General features: G+C 34.8%; 1 protein-coding gene across 4 annotated transcripts in view; it reads right to left on the bottom strand.

Annotated features, from left to right (window-relative positions):
* Positions 1-22,360, bottom strand: part of LOC145984179 (RUN domain-containing protein 1) — a 64,073-nt gene that overhangs the window by 27,973 nt on the left and 13,740 nt on the right. For all 4 annotated transcript variants that reach the window (XM_083117672.1, XM_083117675.1, XM_083117674.1 and 1 more), the window contains exons 6-10: positions 21,760-21,854; positions 19,493-19,583; positions 15,195-15,334; positions 5,698-5,834; positions 1,649-1,847 (exon numbers count right to left, since the gene is read on the bottom strand). In XM_083117672.1, the coding sequence (XP_082973798.1) occupies positions 1,649-1,847; positions 5,698-5,834; positions 15,195-15,334; positions 19,493-19,583; positions 21,760-21,854 (662 nt within the window). The remainder of the gene's footprint in view (positions 1-1,648; positions 1,848-5,697; positions 5,835-15,194; positions 15,335-19,492; positions 19,584-21,759; positions 21,855-22,360) is intronic.

Below are 22,360 nucleotides of genomic sequence, written 5' to 3'. Positions count from 1 at the left end.
CTTTTACAGTTACATTTTACTAAAGAAAACTCGTGAAGCATGTTTCATCCATGAACTGCAAATGGGTCATTCTCTTCTCTGTATTGATAGCTTACAATTGAAATCACCCTATATGCCTTCAGGGCATGGAGCAAAGCACAGGGGAGTACTTTACTTTACTTTTTCTAGGCAAAATGTTAACATTTAAAGAGTAGGTCAGTCTAGTTCAGTTGGATTGCCTTAGCATTTCTGCAGCACAAAGTATTTAAAGGCAAAAGTGACTTACAACAGCAGGCAATTATGAAAATGATAACAACTGCAAGTTACATTTCAGAACTAAGTGTCTCAATGTCTCAACCAAATGTGCACACATACATGTAATAATATATAACTAGGGACATGCAAATTTTGGTTTGATGGAACCACGAAATGTGAGATTACATTCGGAAATGTTTATTTTTTATGTTTTTGAAAGGTGTGATGTGCATTTTCCTACCACATTTTGCTACGAAATGATACAAAATCAGATGTAATATTTGAACTTATATCTTAACACAAAATTTAGAGTTGATTTACATACACATTTTCCAAAGTCAGAATTATCCTGTGAATTATGCAAAATACCAGAATTTTGTTTAATTCTTCTGCAAAATTCAGGATAGAAAATGTACTTCTCTACATGGCAATAAACTGAAAAAAGTTCAGTTAAGTCTGAATGTGAAATTTTTATTTCTATAAGTATAGCATAGTATTAAGTGAAGTTTTTAAAATCAAATTTGGGATTTTATTCACAATTTTAGCTCTGAAGTGCCCTTTTATAAATGCTTTTTGATCCTAAAATATGCAGTTTTTTTAAATAATATCTTGATCATCTATTCATCATAAATGTGTGTCCCTATATACAACACAACATACTTAAGCTAGAACATACATATCACCATAAAGATATTTATAATACAGGGTCATCGAGAATGATTGCCGGGATTTTAAACTGTTGTTATAAGATAAATATTTAATGGATATACACGTGTGGAATCTTAAAATGTTCAGAAAAGTTTAAAGTTTTAGACTTACCTTAGTACACTTCGATATGGACACCATTTGTAGCTCTGGTGATGTCTAGATGGTCTTCAATCTCCTGCTATGTCTTCTGAATCGTGTCCAGAGTTACAGTTGCAATTGCTGCAGCCTCTCTTTAAGGTGCTCCAGTGCATGTGCAGTTTTAAACCCCACAGTCACATAAGGTCACACAAAACTTCAAACTTTTCTCAACATTTTAAGATTCCACACGTGTATATCCGTTAAATACTTCTATATAATAACAGTTTAAAATCCCGGAAATCATTCTCGATGACCCTGTATAAGATCAACTACAATGGCTTCAGGATGTAACCTCAAGATAGTACATTGTTTACTTTAACAGCTGATTAAGTAATTTCTGATTTACATAATTTTTCCCAAAAATGTTTTTGTATTTTCATTCTTTCTTCACTTGTCTACAGAAATACATTCAACAGTTTGTATCAAATTCCATCTGAGGAAATAGTGAATAGTAAAATGCAGGAAAACTTTATAGTTTTTTGCTCTGTTGAGACCATGAACACTGAATGTATTGTATAATGCATGAAAACATAGTTCCAATGTAATGATTTTTGTATTTATAACTTACAGGCATTAGTCCATGTTGAAGTAGATCACGAATACTGACGGCTAGTTCTTTCCTTACCGCGGACGTAAGTTTTTCATTACATAAAATGACAGGAGCATCTTCTGAATCTGATGTGTAATCACTATCAATAGGTGTTTCTTGTACAGCAGTCAACTCTGCTACATGTTCTACTGCTAACTCAAGACGTGCCCGAAGATCACTATAAAATTTAAAACAAAGGTGGAGTTAGTAGTTATGTAACAATGTCAGTGGTATCAGTATCATAAAGTATTGGTTTATGGCTGTGGTGATAGTGGTTCATATTTAATCATCAATACCAGCCGATGTTTTGCTGGTGTTCAAGTCTCTGGTATCCACAAAATGCCATGTAACACTTTTGTGGAGACTTAAATATTCTGGAGATTATGTTAAAAATTATACACCAACACTAAATTTCATGCTTCAATGACAGTAATTTCATTACTTTTCATTTTTAATATGTGAACCTATTAATATTGTAAATAAACTCTGGTATAGTAACATTTACAAACATTCTGAACAACTTTAAATTGTTACTGTTGAAGCATCAGTATCAGTGGAAATCTGTAAGTGTATCAGCATTGATATTAGTTCAAAGTGGTATTAACAATAGTACAAGACATACTTTTAAAAAATACCATTGCATACTTCATAAATATTAGGGATGAGACAGATTAATCAGTACTCTATCAGTATTGGCCGATATAAGCATATTGGTGTATTGGTTTAATGGTAAAATTGCATGCCATTTTGTTATAATTTTTATGGATAATCTCCATGCCCTACTTTTTAAAAAAGTAAATGTCTAAATATGCAACTTCTTTGCACTGCAATCACCTCAAAATACACATTTATTAACCCTTAGTTTGCCGCCGTAACACATATGTTACAAAAAAAGTATGTCCCTTGTAGCCGCTGTAACACATATGTTACAAACAGCTTTAGATACAATTATCGAGGGTTTGCCACACTTATATATGTATATTGAGGTTGAAACACTGACAGTTCGTTCGGGAACATGTTTTGCAATCATGTTTCGAAAATTCCAAATCCCCCCACCCTCTCCTTTCTCAGAATATGTCACGTGTTTGGGCTCACCCAAACACGTGTTCGCTCTTCAGTTGACAGACACAATAAATGCTTGGTATTTACGATGCTGTTTTCCTCCAAGCTTCCAACGCTGTGATTTAGTACTGATAAGGCACACATTCTTCTTTGTGTTTAGACCTGGTGATCCAGCTGAAGTAGTGGCGGGGATTAGGGGGTAGGGGAAGGAGAGAGGGGATTGGATGAGGTTTGGCATTGTCAGCTTTCTGTCGCCTCTATGTTAGAAATGCAATGAAGCTTGACGATAGCCAGAGGCCAAAAGCATGAGTCTAAAGCGTGCGTCTATCCAGAAGTATAGACAAAAGAAAGGATTGCAAAGGCTGCGTCCCTCCTCTATTAGGACTAACAAACACCTCACCATAAACACTTCGTATCATATAACAGCTCATCGATTTCCCTAACGCACAAACGTTTCCTTCCGGACATATTTCCACAAAGAGCCGAGTCAAAAGGGAGAAATAGATTCACAGTAGCTACACAAGATGCAAGTGCAAACGAAAAAAGCAAAAGTTCGGGTTTTCTCCCAAAAGCAGCTGGAGAAGAGGGGGCAAACTCCACATTTTTATGATTTTTTCATTGAAATTCGGGGGATGCAGCCCCCGCCCGTAACCCCCCCCCCCCCACGGTTGGGGCATCCAAATTTTACATGGTTGCATGCACTGATGTTCTGCCTGCAAAACAAAAGTTATCCGAAGTAGATTGGTCCCATAGTGTCAATTATAACAATTTTATGAATAATATGCAAATTGGCTAAAATTCGCTAGAGTTTTACGTTTTGCCTTATTATTCAAATTGTATTGCACCCACGAACATGAATCAAGTTTCATTCTGTTGTGGAAGGTCCATTCTTTTAAAAAAAAGCAAAAGTTCCGGTTTTCTCCCCAAAATAGCTGGAGAAGAGGGGGTAAACTCCATATTTTTTATGATTTTTTCATTGAAATTGGGAGGATGCAGCCCCCGCCCGTAAGCCCCCCGCGGTTGGGGCATCCAAATTTTACATGGTTGCATGCACTGACTGATGTTCTGCCTGCAAAACAAAAGTTATCCGAAGTAGATTGGTCCCATAGTGTCAGTTATAACAATTTTATGAATAATATGCAAATTGGCTAAAATTCGCTAGAGATTTACGTTTTGCCTTATTATTCAAATTGTATTGCACCCACGAACATGAATCAAGTTTCATTCTGTTGTGGAAGGTCCATTCTTTTAAAAAAAAGCAAAAGTTCCGGTTTTCTCCCCAAAATAGCTGGAGAAGAGGGGGCAAACTCCATATTTTTATGATTTTTTCATTGAAATTGGGGGGATGCAGCCCCCGCCCGTAACCCCCCCCCCCACGGTTGGGGCATCCAAATTTTACATGGTTGCATGCACTGATGTTCTTCCTGCAAAACAAAAGTTATCCGAAGTAGATTGGTCCCATAGTGTCAGTTATAACAATTTTATGAATAATATGCAAATTGGCTAAAATTCGCTAGAGTTTTAAGTTTTGCCTTATTATTCAAATTGTATTGCACCCACGAACATGAATCAAGTTTCATTCTGTTGCGGAAGGTCCATTCTTTGAAAAAAAGCAAAAGTTCCGGTTTTCTCCCCAAAGTAGCTGGAGAAGAGGGGGCAAACTCCAATTTTTTTTTTTCATTGAAATTCGGGGGATGCAGCCCCCGCCCGTAACCCCCCCACGGTTGGGGCATCCAAATTTTACATGGTTGCATGCACCGATGTATTGCCTGCAAAACAAAAGTTATCCGAAGTAGATTGGTCCCATAGTGCCAGAGTTGTTACGATTTTTCTCCATTATGTATACGAATTCAAATTTCCCGCTCAAAGCCTCGGCGACACTGGGCTTACTTTCGTCAGACCGTGCGGCGTACTAAGGGTTAAGGAGGTCAATGAACCATTCAGGTTCTTCAAGAACCATTTGTTATTTTATATCAGATAGGTAGAATATCGGTTATCAGTATCGGTAAATTTTATATTTGAACTTTATCAGCATCAGCAAAAATTTCCCTTAAGATTAAAGCAAAGCTCGGCACTACATGACATGAAAATATCAGATTTCTCCCACTCAGATATACTAGTTTCTCCTACATCTTTATGTTGATCTGCAAATGATACTATAAACCAACTCCAGTTCTTATAATAATTATAATTAACTTCAAATTAATATAGTACCTACATAATTAGTCATCATCACACTTCACTTACAATTGTATCTAAAATCTCATTTTTTGGTATTGCCTTCTGTATCAGTGGTTCTCACTTGGCAGTCTGTGAGACCTACCCAGGGGATCCGTGGAAATTTAACTTTAGCACAATAAAATCACAAATTTTAGTCTTTCTTTCTTAAGTACCTGTGTGAAGATTATCAAACATTTTCAGCCACCCCAAATTTTCGAAGTAGGGAACCTATGACTTAAAAGGTAAAGTGTTCCCCTGTGCATAGCACCACGCCATGAAAGCGTATAGGGGGTGTGGGGGTAACGCCCCACACTTTCTTGATCCGGTCGTGAGTGGGGGTGATGTGATCAGCATCACGCCCCTGACCGCCTTTACCTCCCAGGGTTTCCCCCAGGTACCCATGTTATTCGACGCTGGGTAGGCGCCGGGGCCGCTTCCACCGTTAGAAAAGTTCCCGGATTTGAACCGGCCGGGGATCGAACCCGGGACCTTGAGCATGGTAGTCAGATGCATTACCGACTGAGCCACCGCGGCCACCTATGACTTAGCTTTTCAAAAAAAAAAAACATGGTCTACAGTCTTTACTGAACTTATATATATTCTATATATTTATCACTAACTTTCACTCAGATGGAGTGATTGACAAGGAATCAAAAACCGACCCATTTTGCATACCTAAAAATGAAAAAAAAAGAGAATGAAAATTAGGAATTCCTAATATAATAAGAACATTTAGTAATACATACCCCCAATGGTTGCCTTTTGCGGTCTTTTTTAATGAATTTCTTCTAAAATGCTCACTTCCACAGCCAAACTGAGATATTGCAAATATTTGTAACAGTGTGGCAGCCTTTTTCATTATGTTGATAGTTTTCAAATGAATCTGAAATATTGAATTTAAGAACATTAACATCAGATGAAGGTAGAAAAGTGTGAATGACTAGAAATTTGCTGCTGCTTAATCTTATATGTATGCATGGAGCATTTATTGAAACCTATTGCATTTCAATTTTAAATGTCCGTTTTTTAGAAGGTAGTTCTATCTATTTTCAGGGCTGCAGTAGATCTCTATTAGGTTCTCGGACTGCATTTGGACAATGATGCAACATTTTTAAGCACCTTATAATGACTATAGAGAGAGAATAGAAAATTATGAACTGTTACAGTTCTCCAAACCATGTTGTATAAGTTACCCAGTAACAAATGCAAGAAAACAAGCAAAGGAGCCACAAACAATTATTCTTATTTTACAATGTAGAACTTTTTTTACTGGTTGGGATAATATGCGACAATATGGATAAATGATGAACTGACAAAATGGATAATGAGATAAACACAACAATACCATACATACATATATTACTCATGATTCAAACCTGGTACCACAGTGTGTTAATCATTGCCACAGAGACAACTGAATTGACAATTCTAGAGATACACTGTCTAGAAAGAATTGTTGACTTTCAAAATGCTACTACAGTGGAACCTCGATTTTACGTTTTTCAGGGGACCAAGCTGAAAAAAAACTAAAATGAGGGAAAATGTAAAATCGAGGAAACATTTATAGCATTTTGCCATGTTGGGACCATCAAGATTGAATGTATAATGCAGGAAAATGTATAATCTGGGAATGTAAAATCGGGGTTCCACTGTAGATGTTACACCATCTCTAGACAATGATAAAGAAGAGAGTATCCGAGAATATATTGCTTCGTTATTATCCATAAACAAAAAGAAAAAAAAAGTACTTCATTAAGTTTTCTACCTAAAATATTTGCTAATACAAAAATATTCCAGAAAATAGTAATACCGTATTTTGGAAAACCATGATGTCACATGCAGAGGTTTGCACCAAGAGGTCCATTGTTATACAACACATAGTAAGTTGTAGGTATGTCTCTTTATTACTTTGGATAGCTTTTCTGCCACTTTTGGCAAATCAAGTTGATGATGAATAATGATATGAAAGTGATGAAGGGACCCTCACAAAGGACATTCATGCCCAAATCAGAACTCATTGTCACCTTTGCTATGAGTTAACCACTCAATGAACTTATCCACCAAATCAGTAAGTGGTATAAACTGCTATTTACTGTGTGTCAGGTATCTACAGCTGTCTGAGAACCAACAAGCCACAAAAAACCTGTTCACATACATGGAAACTCCACTTACGGCATGACACAGAGGCTTGACTTCAAACCTTAGTGCTATTGACAATGCATAGAGCAAATTCAAACTCTCTAACAGCAGCAGTGAGGGAAGTGGTACAAGTTTTAAAAATAACTGATCTATTTAGGTTTCACAAGACAATATATTGAACAAGATCACAGAACTTTTGTACTGTAAGTAGTGATTTTATGGAGGTTCTTTTGTAAGCTTTAGTGCTTAGTAGTTATGCTGCAAGCAATGTTGCCAAACTGTGTTAGTAGAACAATATTTAAATTCGCCTAATTTGGGGCTCAAATTCCCTTTCAGAAAGAAAATTGAAGAAAGTCCAACAGTTTACTTATATGTCTTCTGGGAAGTGCTTCTAAGCAAAAGTTATGATATCTACATTAAAGTTTATGCCATGAGAAAAGCATTGCAGAATGCAAGTTTTCTTATCACAATTACAATGAAAGTCATAATACTTAAAATGTTGTCATATCTATGTAGCACCAATGGGAGAAAATGGAAATTTGCCTCCATGATTTTCATACTAATAAATACTCAAATGACAGTTGGGTGGACCATATTGATGGGACAGAACAGAACACGTTCATTTATTAAGTACCATGTGTAATACATAACCAAGATACAGTTCACAGCACTGTTCATCATTTGAATATAACAACCTGTAGATAGGCACCTCGAAGGGAACATTCTTGGGCTCTCGTGGTGCAACAAATCAGCCAGAATGACCTCGATCTCCCTTGAGTTCAGCAATCGTTTGGAGTCTCATGGCTTATACCTTTCATTTAGGTAACCCCACACGAAGTAGTCTGGTGGGGCTAGTGATGTGGATGAGGCAACCAGGGAAATGATGTAAACGGTTCTCATTGTCACTAATTTTCAATGCTTAGTGGCATCATCTTGTTGCAGCCACAATTGTACAAAACCACACTGCCTCATTTTGCGAATGAAGGCGATTAACATATCATTGTAGTGCTCAGACTTTGTGCAGTAATGATGGCGCTTCCACTAGTGAGGAACGCTTCCGCAACACAAGTAATTTTAACAGGAGTTACCAGCACTATGATTCATTGGAACAATAAAATGAAAAATGAATTAATTTTAACTCCCAAGCTCAGACTTCCAAATACTTGAAAAATGTTAGAATATCCTACTCTCTAAAATGACAAAATAAAATGTATCCCATCAATATGATCTGCCATGTATCATTTTAGAGCATCTATTACTTTTTTCCTGTACACTGTCAAATGCATGAGTAAAATCTACAAACAAGTTGTACAGTCCAATATTATATTCAGTGCTCGAAAAATTTTCTTCAAAGCTAGGCACCAGCTCTGAAAATCAGGCGCCAAGAAACCACCTATTAGCAATTGTGCATACTACAGTGTGTTTCAAAAGACGCGCAACCAAAACTTTGAAAATGTATATCATGAAAACCGTAAGAGATAATTACACCTGGTTTTCTGCAATAAACTGATCATGTAGGCTATCACTGGGTTAATAAATTTAAGTTAGCATTTATTCAAATAAAAGCAATTACATTATTTGAAAAAACATTGTTAATTTGCTGAAAACATCTGAGAATTGATTTTCAACAATAAATACCAACTCTTAACAATTTGTGGGATAATTTGTTAGGTGTTTGACTAGTTGTAAAACAGTTGCTTTGTGAAGTACAGCAGAAGCAGGGTATTTTTCTTTGAAAACTTCTTGCACATGAGTGTAAGAATTAGTAGTATCATAAAATACTCTTCAGCAAAGCACACGCGCTGCTCCAATGTATACGCCAATCAATTAAAATAAACAGGCACAGTAGTGGCGAAAGTGAGGGAAGAAAATTCAGGATAATCAGGGGCAGTCTAGGATTGTCTCAAGAGTTCAATTTCGGCACAAAATCTTGATTTATGATTTGTCATGTAAATGTATGGCCAATACTTAGGCACATGTTGCGTGCGTCTGTTGACAATATTTCGACCTGCTAGTGTTGCCATCTACGGAGATATGTCCCAAAAATGTAACTTTTTCACATAAATTCGTCAGTCAAAAATCCATCAAATGTTGCACATGACCAATATTGGTCGAAAATGACAGATTGACATGGCATTAGACATCTAATTATGACCCTTCGATAATTTCTTACATATTTTTCTCACTCAGAAGTGCATTTCTGGAAAAATGTTAACGCTGCCTTCTGCCAGTTATTAATTTATCTAATTTTCTGTGTGGCGTAAACTGATAATTTTTTAGCATTGAAAATATCTCAATGGATGAGGCTTTATAATGCAGAAAACCCGGTGTAAATATCTCAAACGGTTTTCATGATATAAATTTTCAAAGTTTGGGTTGTGAGACTTTTGAAACATTTGTATAAGAAGTTGAGCATCACGGTATTCAAAACATCACTAAATCATTTGAGAAAGCATGAAATGGGGGACAAAGAGTAAGAAATTGTTACAGATTCTATGGAATGTTCACAACGTTGATAAAAAAATTCCTAACTTACACTGTACTGCAATATGAATTTAGAATCTTCAAAATTTCGTACATATTACAGCAAAAGATCACAGTCGCCAGGCTGAAACTTTTAGTCGCCATGGCGACCTGGTAACCAGGATTTTTCGAGCCCTGATTATATTCATAACTTTTTCAAACATCTGCTTTACTATAAATACATTATCTGTAGTTGTTCTATTGGCTCGGAATCCCACTTGATATTTGTTGAATTTGCATTCAGTGATTTCCATCAGTCTTTAGTATTATACCCAGTATTTTATATGCAAGGTATAGCAGTGTAATTGTCCTGTAATTATCACAGTTAAATCTATCTATATGAAGCACCACTAAATACAATAAGACTAATCGTGTTGACCTTAACCAAAAATAAAGAAAGAGTTCCACTCAGAACACGAAATTTAGCCAGGCCAAAGAAACAATGGGAAGATAAAATAATAATTGATTTGAAAGTCACAAAGGGAAAAAAAAATAAACACAGAGCATTCAGGACAGAAAAAATGAAGAGATTGTTGAGAAGGCCAAAATATTCAATATACAAAGTTGTAGTGCCTTCAGAAGAAGAAGAGATGTGACAGTTCATGGAATTCTCTTCATGTACATGTTAGAATTTGCTCTTACAACAGATTTTACAATACATGTCTTCCAAAACACTGCTCACAAAAATAATAAATATTTATCACTGCTCACAAAATTAATAAATATTTATCAAGAGGCAGAAGTGAATGTTTAATATCTATAACTGTTGTGCTGAGCATTAACATAATATGGTTATTCTTGATGAAAAGATTCTCTTGGGCTATCAACCAGGTGAGTTGTGGAAAAGATTCCAAGCTTTCGAGAGCTAATGTCACTAGATGAGAGTGATGTTAGCTCTCGAAAGCTTGGAATCTTTTCCACAACTCACCTGGTTGATAGCTCGAGAATATCTTTTCATCATTCATCACCAGGAAAAGCTTCAAGTCTTACTTATGGTTATTCTTATTGGAATATGGTTAATCATGCATATTAATCTTGTACACACTACACCACGCTAAGGAAAAAATGACTCATCTGTACAAAGTCTCACATTCAGGTGAGACATTATTCTTCAAGGTCTATGCTTCCAAGTGACAGTATACAGTTACATGTTAATCAATACATACAAAGACATTTGTATAGTATGCACCAGCAACCTCAGCTACTTTGTGATGTGTTAATTGGTTCTTGCAAACAATACTTGATGTCTTCAAGTTCATAATTAAAGAATTACAGGTAAAGTTAGTGTGTACAATAATAAGGTAAAATGCTTCATAATTGTACCATTGATTACTAGGACTAACTGTTAGTGTAGAAACTACTAATAAATCATTACATGCTTGATCAATTTTCCGAAGATGTTCAATTACTTCCCAAAAGCCCATACAGCCACTGGTGATATGATACTACCATGCCAACATAAGCTTATACTCACAGTTGCAGACTTAACTATTTCTTTCCGGACTTAGATCTTCTGTAATTATGTTCACATGACTTTCCTCCTTTCTGTTCCCCTCTCTCCAATCAAAACATTTCTATACTTCTTCTTGCTCTTCATCTGAGCATTCTTGATTTATATAAGAAATTCTGTTGTGTCTTGTCAGAAGTTTTCTTTCATGCTTATTATTATTGATTTTGCAATAATTAATTTTCTTTCAAATTTATGTATACGTCAGGCATAGTTTGTAATTTATAACAAGTAAAAAATGACAAGCATTCACTTTTGTGTACACTTTTCATGGATATCATCATTACTATGACATCTTATTGGTGCTCCATTGTAGCCTAAACACTTTGTTTTGGCTGTCTAATAGCATAGGATTTGAAGTTCCATGTTTCTCCTCAAGTTGGTGCCAGTTGTAAGCTTAACATAGGCAGGTTCTTCTCATCGACTCTCATGTCCACATACTAAATAAACATTATGATATTATGAAGTAAGCAGAACAACAAAAGCTGAAAAAACTAGAAAATGAACAAAATAAAAGTTCTTCAAAAGTTTCCATTTCAAACAACATAAAAGAGAAACCTGTGCATAGTTTTCCGGCTATAGAATCAATTAAATCTTCTACCTCCTTACATTTTTTCAGATGAGAGAGATTACTGCAGTTACACATTCAAAAGTAACCAAAGATTGCTACATTACCAAACAGTGCATAGAACCACTGGTTTTATTACTGTCACATGAATCACACAGATATACGTAATAGTAAATTTTGCACTCTAAAAAATAATCAGACATTGGAAATCTCCAACAATTAATTCTGAAAATTAAATTAAACTGAATAAATTGTTTATGTCTAAGTCCATTCTTATTCCACAAACATATACAATAAAATACTGCATTATTGAATCTTACTTTTCCTTTGATTAAAAATAGTTAAATTAATACATACATTGATTATGTCATTGCATTAAACAAATATAGAAAAAATATTGTACTTTTCCAAGTATACAACTTTGGTTTTGAAAGTATAATAATTTTATACTAATATGCATAAAATTCCCAGATTTTCACTGGTTTATGCACGAGGTCCACTTGCATTGTTTTTCCAGATCTTCCAGATAGAGAACAGCACATGAGCTTCAAGTAATATTTCAGTTCACAAAAAAAAAACACACATGCAAGTCATGAGCAGCAAGCTCAAAACTCAACACAAAATCACATATAATTGTAACCATGTGACTTCAGTGTATAGGGAAGTTCAACTTTCACATGCATCTGTAAAAGGAGACCACTAAAGTGATAATGTGCAGAGGTACAGTGATACTCCACCATACTAACCTGCAAGTGCAACTAGGAATGGAAAGTAACCTATTCATAGTTTTAAAAGTGCTGAATATAAGATCAGTTCCATATTGTCTATCTGCAAACCTAGCAGACAAATATTGCCATGACTATTCACTTGATATTTTACAATTCATTTTCACCAATAGTTATTGCAGTGAAAAATCTCCCAGATAAATCGTCAGTGTTTACAGAAGAAGAAAAAACAGACTGCAATGCAAACTTTACATTGCAAACCAATACAAATATGGCAGGAGTGCCAATGAAAAACATTGAGTTGGCTCAAAGATTTGGGTTATAAGTTCACAAAAAAGCTCATAAAATCTCCTTCCCATGTATCATGATATTAATGCATACCAACAATGTATCCTTACTTTTTTATAAATTGCTACTTACTGATTTCAAAAAGCAATCCACCACAAATCACAATAACAAATACAAATATAGTAATATTAAAAATAACAACAAATTATTGGGAGGGTCCTGGCCTCATTGGCCCATACAAGTTGGCACCACTGTAAGTTGGAAATACAACCAAACTTAAGCATGGAAGGTCAGTGACTTAACAAATTACCCTGTAAATGAAAGACACACTAACAGGCAGGTGGCTGAATGAATTCAGTAAATGCTTGTTGGCTGCATTTCTATTTTCGTTATTTTGCATCACTTTCTACAATTTTTATGGACAACCTCCTACCCCCACTGAACTCAAAACATCATTCGGATAGCTTGGGAAGACATAACTTAAAGGAGATCTAAATTAGAAACCACTGCTGAGATCAGAAAACCACAGAGAAGAGATAAAACCCACAGCTCACATTTTAGTCCTGAGTATGTTGCACCAATCTGTTAGAGGATGACCTATCCCATACTGATTAACTTGTAGCTGTTCACTGTGTCTATTTTACTCTGAACTGTAGCATACTATTTTCTATATCCACAATTTGATGTACTGTGCATTAATGAATGAACTCTGTATATGCATATGTTGTTTGCACATACATTTTGTATCAATTTAAAGATTCAGCTATTTTTGAAGGTACTAATTTCATTAGTAAATCATTGTTATAATTTGTTTGTTCTTAATTACTATTCTTGTTCACAAAATTTATCAACATTGGACAATGGGGATGGAACATATTAACCTGTTCTCTGCTAGGGTGGTTTTGCCAATTTTTCCTCCTACACCAAAGTGGTTATTGGACTTTCTTTCGCAAATTTCGAAAATTTCACTTTTTTTCAGTAAAAAATAGAACAGCCGAAACACTTTCATATGAATACTACTCCCAACGCCTTGTTGGTCAAGCCTTATGTGCATCATTGTTATACTCGTGACCAACAGCGTCCGAGGAACAACAAAGTCAAGTCACATGTTTCAGTCATAATGGCCAACATGGCAAGATTGGTGTGTGCCAGTTTTGGTCATTCTGACTGACATGACAGAAAATGCGTTAATCAGAATTCTATCAATATCAGCCTAATTAGGCATTTCAGTGTATGAATTATTTGGTAAAATTACCAATAATTTTACTGATCTATCTGTAAATAGTATCTAATTGAAGGTATTGTATTGATACTGACTTAATTCAAATACACACCTTCATGGCATGGTGCATAGCACAGGGGAGCACTTTACCTTTTATTTTTAAATTCAAATACCCTGGTTTTGTAAAGTATACGTATGTCTAAATATGTAGTTTCTCTACCAATGGTAATACCAAATTGTATCCCACGATTTCAAACACAAATATAGTGTGCCCATATTCCACAATTCACAGGGAAAGGGTGATAGTGTAACATAATAATTCAATGACTATAAAACTGACTGAATTTTTCATTTTCTATTCAATTTTATATAAATAGTAATTATGATATATAGAAACATGCATGGAACCACATTATATACAAAATGCAAATGAGTGAGAGTGTGCATGTGTCCGAGTTTATAGGAAAAAAAGTTCTCATTACAGAATATGGTTAGCTCTATCCAACAGCTTTTTACCTGTTTTTCAGTGGTTCATAAATAAACTAAGAAAATAAATATGATGATACCCTCCATATCAGAGTACATATACACAAGTGCACAGTATTAGAAAACAGTTTTCCATTAAGATAAGTGAGAAAAAATACAATGTAAAATGAAAACTGTACAATATGCACTGAAGAATACATGCACTAAATGGTAATGTACAAAAGTTTCATACCCCCCTCAGATTAAGAAAAACTTTAATCCCCCTCCCCTCCTTCCCCAATGATCTCTTGGCAGAATTATGTTTCAACATGCTGTATGAGTTTCACTCCCCTGAAATGATACTTCACAATAACAAAAAAAAAAAAAAATACATCAAGACGTATGCAAGAATCAAACAATGTTATTAACATAAATAGTAAAATGACTAATGTCAACGAAGGCCTACATTTTGAAACCCACAGGTGTAGGATAGGAATAGGTGTTACATATGGTTTAAAATAGGTAAGGGTTAAAAATAGGTTAAATCATTAAAAACCCCTACAAGTCATGACCAGGTGAGGAATTTGATAGTCATGATTTCCTGGTGAAGTAGAGATTTTTAATGTTTTTGCCTACTTTTAACTACTTGCCTATGTTAAACCATACATAATGCCTATTCCTTTCCTGCCCCTGATGAAGAATCCAGGATAGTTCAAAAAATTCAGAACTTTGCATTAGTCATTTTACAACTTATGATGCTAATGGCACATGGCAAGAAGTTTACTCTCTTTTATAATATTATTTACCTCTTCATGGTCTGCCCGGCTTGGTCTCCATTTTTGAGAGCCGAACCTAGTATATCTTTTCTCAGATGAAAATGTAGTCCCATGAACAGGACAATTACATGTGCAGTCACTCTGCTTAACAGAAATATCTACAGTTTCACCTGAAACAAAGGTCAAATCTACAGGTTATGCATATAGTTTGTACATGTGCAGTTTCTCTTTGTGAACTGGCAGTATCTCTGGATATTATTTGTTCAAGGAAGCATTTGGGAGTTTCAGTAAAGTAACAACTGGGCCAAGCAGAGTATAATGATGGCTAAATGAGGGAGGACACAGAGGTATGCTCCAAGTGGGCCTTACCTGATTCTGCAGTTCTTACCTCATCACTAGACCTCGGATTTTTAGGACCTAAAAGTGTGCTTTGAGGTTCCTAAAATAGGTTCTAAAAATCCTAAAATAGGTTCTAAAAATTTTGAAAAAATTAGGCTCAAAAATCCTGAGTACGCTCCAAAACTTAAATGGTACAAAATTCCTGATAAGTACTGATTAGATACAATCGTTAAAAAAAATCACAAGAACTGTAAGAAATTTTAGTAGGTATATGTAACAATCAAATATTAATTTTCTAACCAAATTTTTATTTGTGTGCATCATTTTCAAAATTATCCACAAATTATTGCGATACTATACTTGTTCTATTAGCAAATGTTACTTGTTGACATGAAAAATGAATTAGTATGTAAAATTTGTTGCACAATATCAGGGTGCATCTACTACTCACTAACACTTGCAAGAATTACTGGCTCTGGAAATCATGCGTGAATTTTGGTAAAACATGAAAAAAAGGTACAAGCAGATGTTTTATTTTATCTTTCAACGGAAACGTAGTCTAATTGAATGGTGGAATATTACTTCGCAAGGCGTGAATGCCAAAAAAGGGACTGAACAGAAGCAAAAGTGAGCAAGACCACATGGATCAGAAGTTTGTACTTTGGACTATGCAGGCAGTAGAGGCGATTGGCTGCCAAATCTGGGAAGGGGAGGGGACGAGGATGCAAGGAAAGTTTATTTTCTCTTAGTAGACAAGGCTTAGTATTAAGAGTGCACAGTGCGGGGGGCAAAAAGTAGGAGGCAACTGCCCCCTCTAATCGCTGCCGCTGTGTGCAGGTAACAGTGGTGTCAGACATTTTGTTTTGTTTAGAGCTTTGAAAAACATCATAGACTTGGAGGGGGAGGGAAACAGACAGAAAACTTGTTTCAAACACGCAAATCATTGAATTGTTTCGTCACCAAACTGAGTAAATATCTCTGATATAAAAATCCTGTAAAACCTAAAAATATATATAAAAACCTAAAAAAAGTTATAATTTAGGCACATAAACCTAAAATAGGTTCTAACAAGTAAAATAGGTTACTTTAGGCTCTATAAAACTTCATCTGTCGTTGCATTTTTAAATGAAACGCTGACATAACTTGTTATTTCTTATTTTCCTGCAAAGGAAAAAAAAATAGGTTAAAAACCTAAAATCCGAAGTCATCACTAGAGGCATGTATATTTCGTTTTTGACGAAAAACATAATGTGAAATAACACATTGTAATGTTCATTTTTCATGTTTCTGAAAGATGTGAGGTGCATTTTCCTACCCTGCTTTGTCACGAAATAATGCAAAATGAACTGCAAAATGTGAATTAGACTCTTAAACACAGAATTTAGTGTTCATTTACAGACGATTGATTGATTGATTGATTTAGTTTATTTTACTTCGCGTTTTGTGCCTCTTGGCTAATTTGCGAAGATGAGGATGAGTGATGAAAGGATGAAATTGATGAATGGACATTCACAAACAACCAAGCCCGACCAGGATTCGAACCCGGGACCCTTGGCGTCGCAGCGCTCATTTACAGACGAGACGAGACACTTTCTGAAATCAGAAGTATCCTGCAAGTTATGCAATTCACAAAAAAATGATTAATTCTGCTGTAAATATTTGAGAAGCAAAAATGGACCCCTTCATATGGGAATAAACTTAATATTCTGGTTACAACATAAATGTGCTATCAGAAGGGATATGTTTACTTTGTGTAATAAGTGCAGTTTTTAAATGAAATTTAGGATTATATTCACATTTTTAAAACCAAAATGTCATTTTATATACTGCTTTTTCACCGCTATAACAGTGAAATTTTATTTTATTTACCGTTTTTGAACCCAAAATTGACTGTTTCTATACTGAAATTTTGCTTTTTTTATTTACCAAAAATATGTGCCTCTACTCATCACCTTGTAACGAAGGGATCACAGGTTCAATACCCGAGGAAGGCACATAGTGGTTCAGATTCCACTTTAAACTGTAGATCCAGTCCTAATCAGCTTTTCTGTGCATAAAGTGAGTTTAACACAAAAATTGTCAAACGCCAATTAGTTATTAACAAGGAAAAGAGATGTAAGATTATCTGCAGAACTGTAAAATTCCATAGCTCATGGAAATATTGACTCGTTACGTGAAAGTTATCCACAGCATCACACGTTGCTAAAGACATATGTTAGAAGTTAGTTACACTGAAACAAACACACACACGCACCCTACTATGCAGTTACACAGTGAATCTACAACTGAGAAACATTTAATGTAAAAGACAGATTTTAAGAAATATTCCAATATAATACTCTTGTAATAATAACACTGTTAAGCCTTGTTTCCATGTTAATAAAACATTAAAATGCTGACCAAGGAAAAACTTATTGTATGAAAAATATACACTAAAAACATAACGTTTCCACCCTTTAACAGGGTCTTCTTCAAACGAAGATTCACAATAAAGAGGGTGGAAACATATTTTTATTGTATATTTTTTATACAATAAATTTTGCCTTGGTCAGCATTTTAATGTTTTATCTTGTAATAACACAAAATCCTGTAATCGAACCTAAGCATAACTGATTTTCAGTATGTATGTTAAGTACAATGTTCAATTCTCACTATAATCTATATTCTAACTTTTAAATTTTAAAAAGTTGAAAACTTCAAACACAAAAAGATAATTTAATTAGTTTCAAATGCTAATTGCAACATCATTGGGGAAAAGACGCTATGGTAATTTCAAATAGCAGTTTGCCACATGACTTACAAAAACTCCCTAATGCTTATTGAAGGAAATATTTCCAGAAAGTACCAGCCAAATTATGTTGTATATACTCAACTCTACATAAATATGCACAGATATTTTAATGATTATATACATATGAAATGAAAACTGAACATGCATGCACACACACACACAATAATTTATACACAAATGAATACACATTTAACATTGCAAGCATACAATCTACCACCACCACCACAAAAATTTATCTGCTTAATATTTCTCTATTTACAGGGCTATTGTCATTCCTTTGGATGATTATAATACTCTTTGTATTTGTGATATTTTTACATTGCTTTTCTGCCAATTTTGGCTAATCACTATGTTGAGGATATGTGATGATTCGATGGAATTGATAAAGAAATACCCACAACACAGGCTGGAATTTGAACTCAGGAACTTCAGTGGCAAGATCAAAAGTCGATCACTTAATAATCTCAGTAATCTTCATGACTATAAAGAAAGTTTTAAAAAGCTTGGATACATATCAAAATGAACTACTAAGGTTACTTCATTAGGTTTTCACTGAAAATGGCAAAAGTGTCCTTGGCATGAAACTTCTTGTGATTGCATTTCAAACTACTTTCTAATGATAACAGTTGCAAATGCTGCATTACAAATAACACATTGTAAAGTTAATTTTTCATGCTTCTGAAAGGTGTGAGGTGCATTTTCCTACCCCGTTCTGTCACAAAATAAACTGCAAAATGTAAAATAGACCCTTAAACACAAAATTTAGAGTTTATTTACTGACACGACACTTTCTGGAGGTTTGAATTATCCTGCGAGTTATGCAGTTCATGAAAAATTGATAAATTCTACTGTAAATATTTGAGATGAAAAAATGGATGCCTTCAAACAGGAAGGGATATGTTTATTTTGTGTAATAAGTGCAGTTTTTATATTAAAATTTAGGATTATATTCACAATTTTAACACCAAAATGTAATTTTATATACTGCTTTTGATCCCATTTTTCACTGCTATAACACTGAAATTTTATTTTACTTATTTAATTGTTTGGTATCGAAATGTTGCTTCTATTAGTTATTATATATTATATTTATAAATAACATCATTCGTAACTATTGTATAATGCATTTGGATGAAACAACATTACACAGAATGTACATGAAAGAGTGGCAGTTCACTAAAGTTGTTGCCAATGTTACCTTGCAAGAACTGGATAAAACGTTCCAGATCAGAGATTTGAGTTTTCAGTTGCAATACTAGCTGCTCCTTCATCTTCAGTGGGTTAACTAACTGAAAAAAAAGCATGCATCTTAGGATTCATAATACAATTTAGTATGAAAAATATTAACTTGATTCGCAACATTCCATGACAGGAATGAGCCTGAAAATAATACAAATGCACATTAAATATATCTCTAACTTCAAGATTGTTGAATTTTTATTACACAAAAAATTTCTTGCAGTCTTAAATATGTTATAAAGTAAATAGCTTGAGAAAGATCTCAAATATTATAACTCTCACATCATGTCGATTTTTCCCTCAAATGATAACAAGAAACTCATTTGTCGCAATCAGCGATTGTGGGAGACCACATATCCCCAATTTGTAAAGGTGAATTTGAAAACATACTGTAATGTTCTGGAGACTCATGTCTGCCTTGATACATGAGTAAGGCAATGCAGTGACAAAAAGTAAGAATATATATATAATGTTAGGGGAGGTGCATGTACCATTGCTGTCTGCCATCTCAACAATCATAGATCAGCAACCAATGCAGGTAAGTTTGATCTACCAGCACACATGGATCACCCCCCCCCCCCCACTACAAGATGTAAATACTGATAGGAATCTTGAAATGGTCATCATCCACATACTGCCTTTCAAAACTGATTACTCCAGAAGGTGTTGCTGGTAATACATCTACATAACAGGATTGAGTGTAAAAAACTGAACCTTGCCTCAACAAAAACTAATGCCTACCTGTCTTCTTTCCACCACTTATTAACATCTTGGAACATATTTGAATAATAAATTTGCCATAGACACCATACTTGTATTGTTGTTTTTTTTTTGTTCATTATAATACAATGTAGTGCCATCTACAAAGTTTCATCCATGCATATCCAAGGAGGAGATTAAAGGAGTCAGACATCATTTTCTTGGAAAAATAGGCCAATATTATTATATTCCTACCCATAATGGCATTCAAAATGATTTTTAAACCAGCAAGACTGACCCTCCATTACAAAGTATATCAATGCACCTCTATTATACGAGTGGCTTGGGAGTAAAACTTGATAACCCACAAAAGTATGAAACCTAGTAAAAAGCAATTGAAAGTTCATCCTTTGCATTGTGTCTTATGGTTTACCCAGATGTTCCCTTGTGTTTCTGGCTATCAGCAGCTACTGAGGGAACTTCATTCACTATCATACAGCAACTGAATCCTACGCTAACTCAATTTTGGATGGAGTGCGAGTTATCAAGTTTTACTCTTGAGGCACTCGTATGTATAGAAACCCAGGGATGGAATGAGGAAAAGAGCCGGAAGGGCGGATAACAAAAATATGTAGAGTAGGAGATGGTTAACAATTACCAAACACAGAAATACAAAGTTCATATTTCACGGCCATTATAACGCCCCAGGACTCAACCTAGTTACCCAATAATCCCCCTTTTTTCTCTTCCTTCCTGAACTTCCCCCACCATCAACTATGCAGTAAACACTGGTAAAAGGACTTTCCCCTCAATGCTTATCTATCTCTTCTTTCTGGCTACACTGCTGTACTGATGCCATTTTCACTACTCTGTGGTTCTACTGTGAACATGTGGCAAGTGTTTGGTAAGTGTTTACTGTATCCTACTCTACATACACATGCATGCAAATAAAGTTCCACACACATATACACACAGCGAAACTTTGAATTTACATTCTTCAGGGGACCAAGCTGAAAAAACTTAAAATCAAGGGAAATTTTATAACATTTTGCTATGTTGCGACCATCAAGATCAAATATACAGGGTGGAGCATTTTCGTTTACCCAGTTTGAAGATAATATACTCACCCCTAGAGACAATGAAACTCCAAAAATGTGATATCATCCTTTTCACTACACTTGTCCATTTACATACATGGCACTTAAGACTTTACTACTGCGCTTTGTGTGCATTTGCTAGTTATTTGTGAAACACTATGTCTGCCAAATGAAAACTTTTTGGATATTTTTGAAAATGGAGAGTTGGCTACACTGCGTGGACAGACTACGACGGAAACAGCTTTGTGGCCTTGACTATCAGTAGCCATGGAGCACATAACCCTGATGACCCATAATGTCTGTCATTCAAGAATTTGGTTTACAATGATATTTTTTTATACACATAATTTGCATCAGTGTCAACGTCATGTATCTAAATCTAATAAAAATGCCTAAAAAAAATTACACATATACAATAATTACAAAGTACCTGACTAATGGCATAGTCCACTTGGGAACGAAGATCATCTACTGTAAGTTTATCCATATTATCCACATTCAGATTCAAGCGTCCTTTAAGCTGATCTGAAAGTATATGTACATACAATATCAACAAATGTTATTTAACTTTGTATTTGCATTTTTCTTAGTTTCATGTTACTTTTCAACCTTCTTAGGCTAATAGTGATGATAAGGACAGGCAATGATTAGATGAAATTGCTGAAGAGACACTAACAAAGGAATGCCCATGTCCAAGACAAGAACTATAAAGGGTTCTTCAGTGGCATGATGGTGAGACAAACCACTCAACATGACTAGCCATCGAGATGGCACACCTGAATTCAAAGCAGCAAGTTTTCCACTTGCAAATACACAAATGAACTGCATCATTAATAAGTTATGCTCTTCTGTCACACACCTTCCTTGCTAATAGTGTACAACAGTATATCTAATTTAAGTTGTACGATTTAAAAACAATAATAAAAACTTCTGATCTTAGTTCTAAAATGTATTCATTTCCTATGCAAGTTTTCTCCAAAAGCCATAAGTCATATAACCGTCCAGGATTTTTTTAGAATATATTTTCATAA

The sequence above is a fragment of the Lepisma saccharinum genome, chromosome 2 (genome assembly GCF_977018435.1).
Source record: "Lepisma saccharinum chromosome 2, izLepSacc3.1, whole genome shotgun sequence".
In the NCBI taxonomy this organism is placed as follows: domain Eukaryota; kingdom Metazoa; phylum Arthropoda; class Insecta; order Zygentoma; family Lepismatidae; genus Lepisma; species Lepisma saccharinum.
This window is presented reverse-complemented; position numbering and strand designations above follow the sequence as displayed.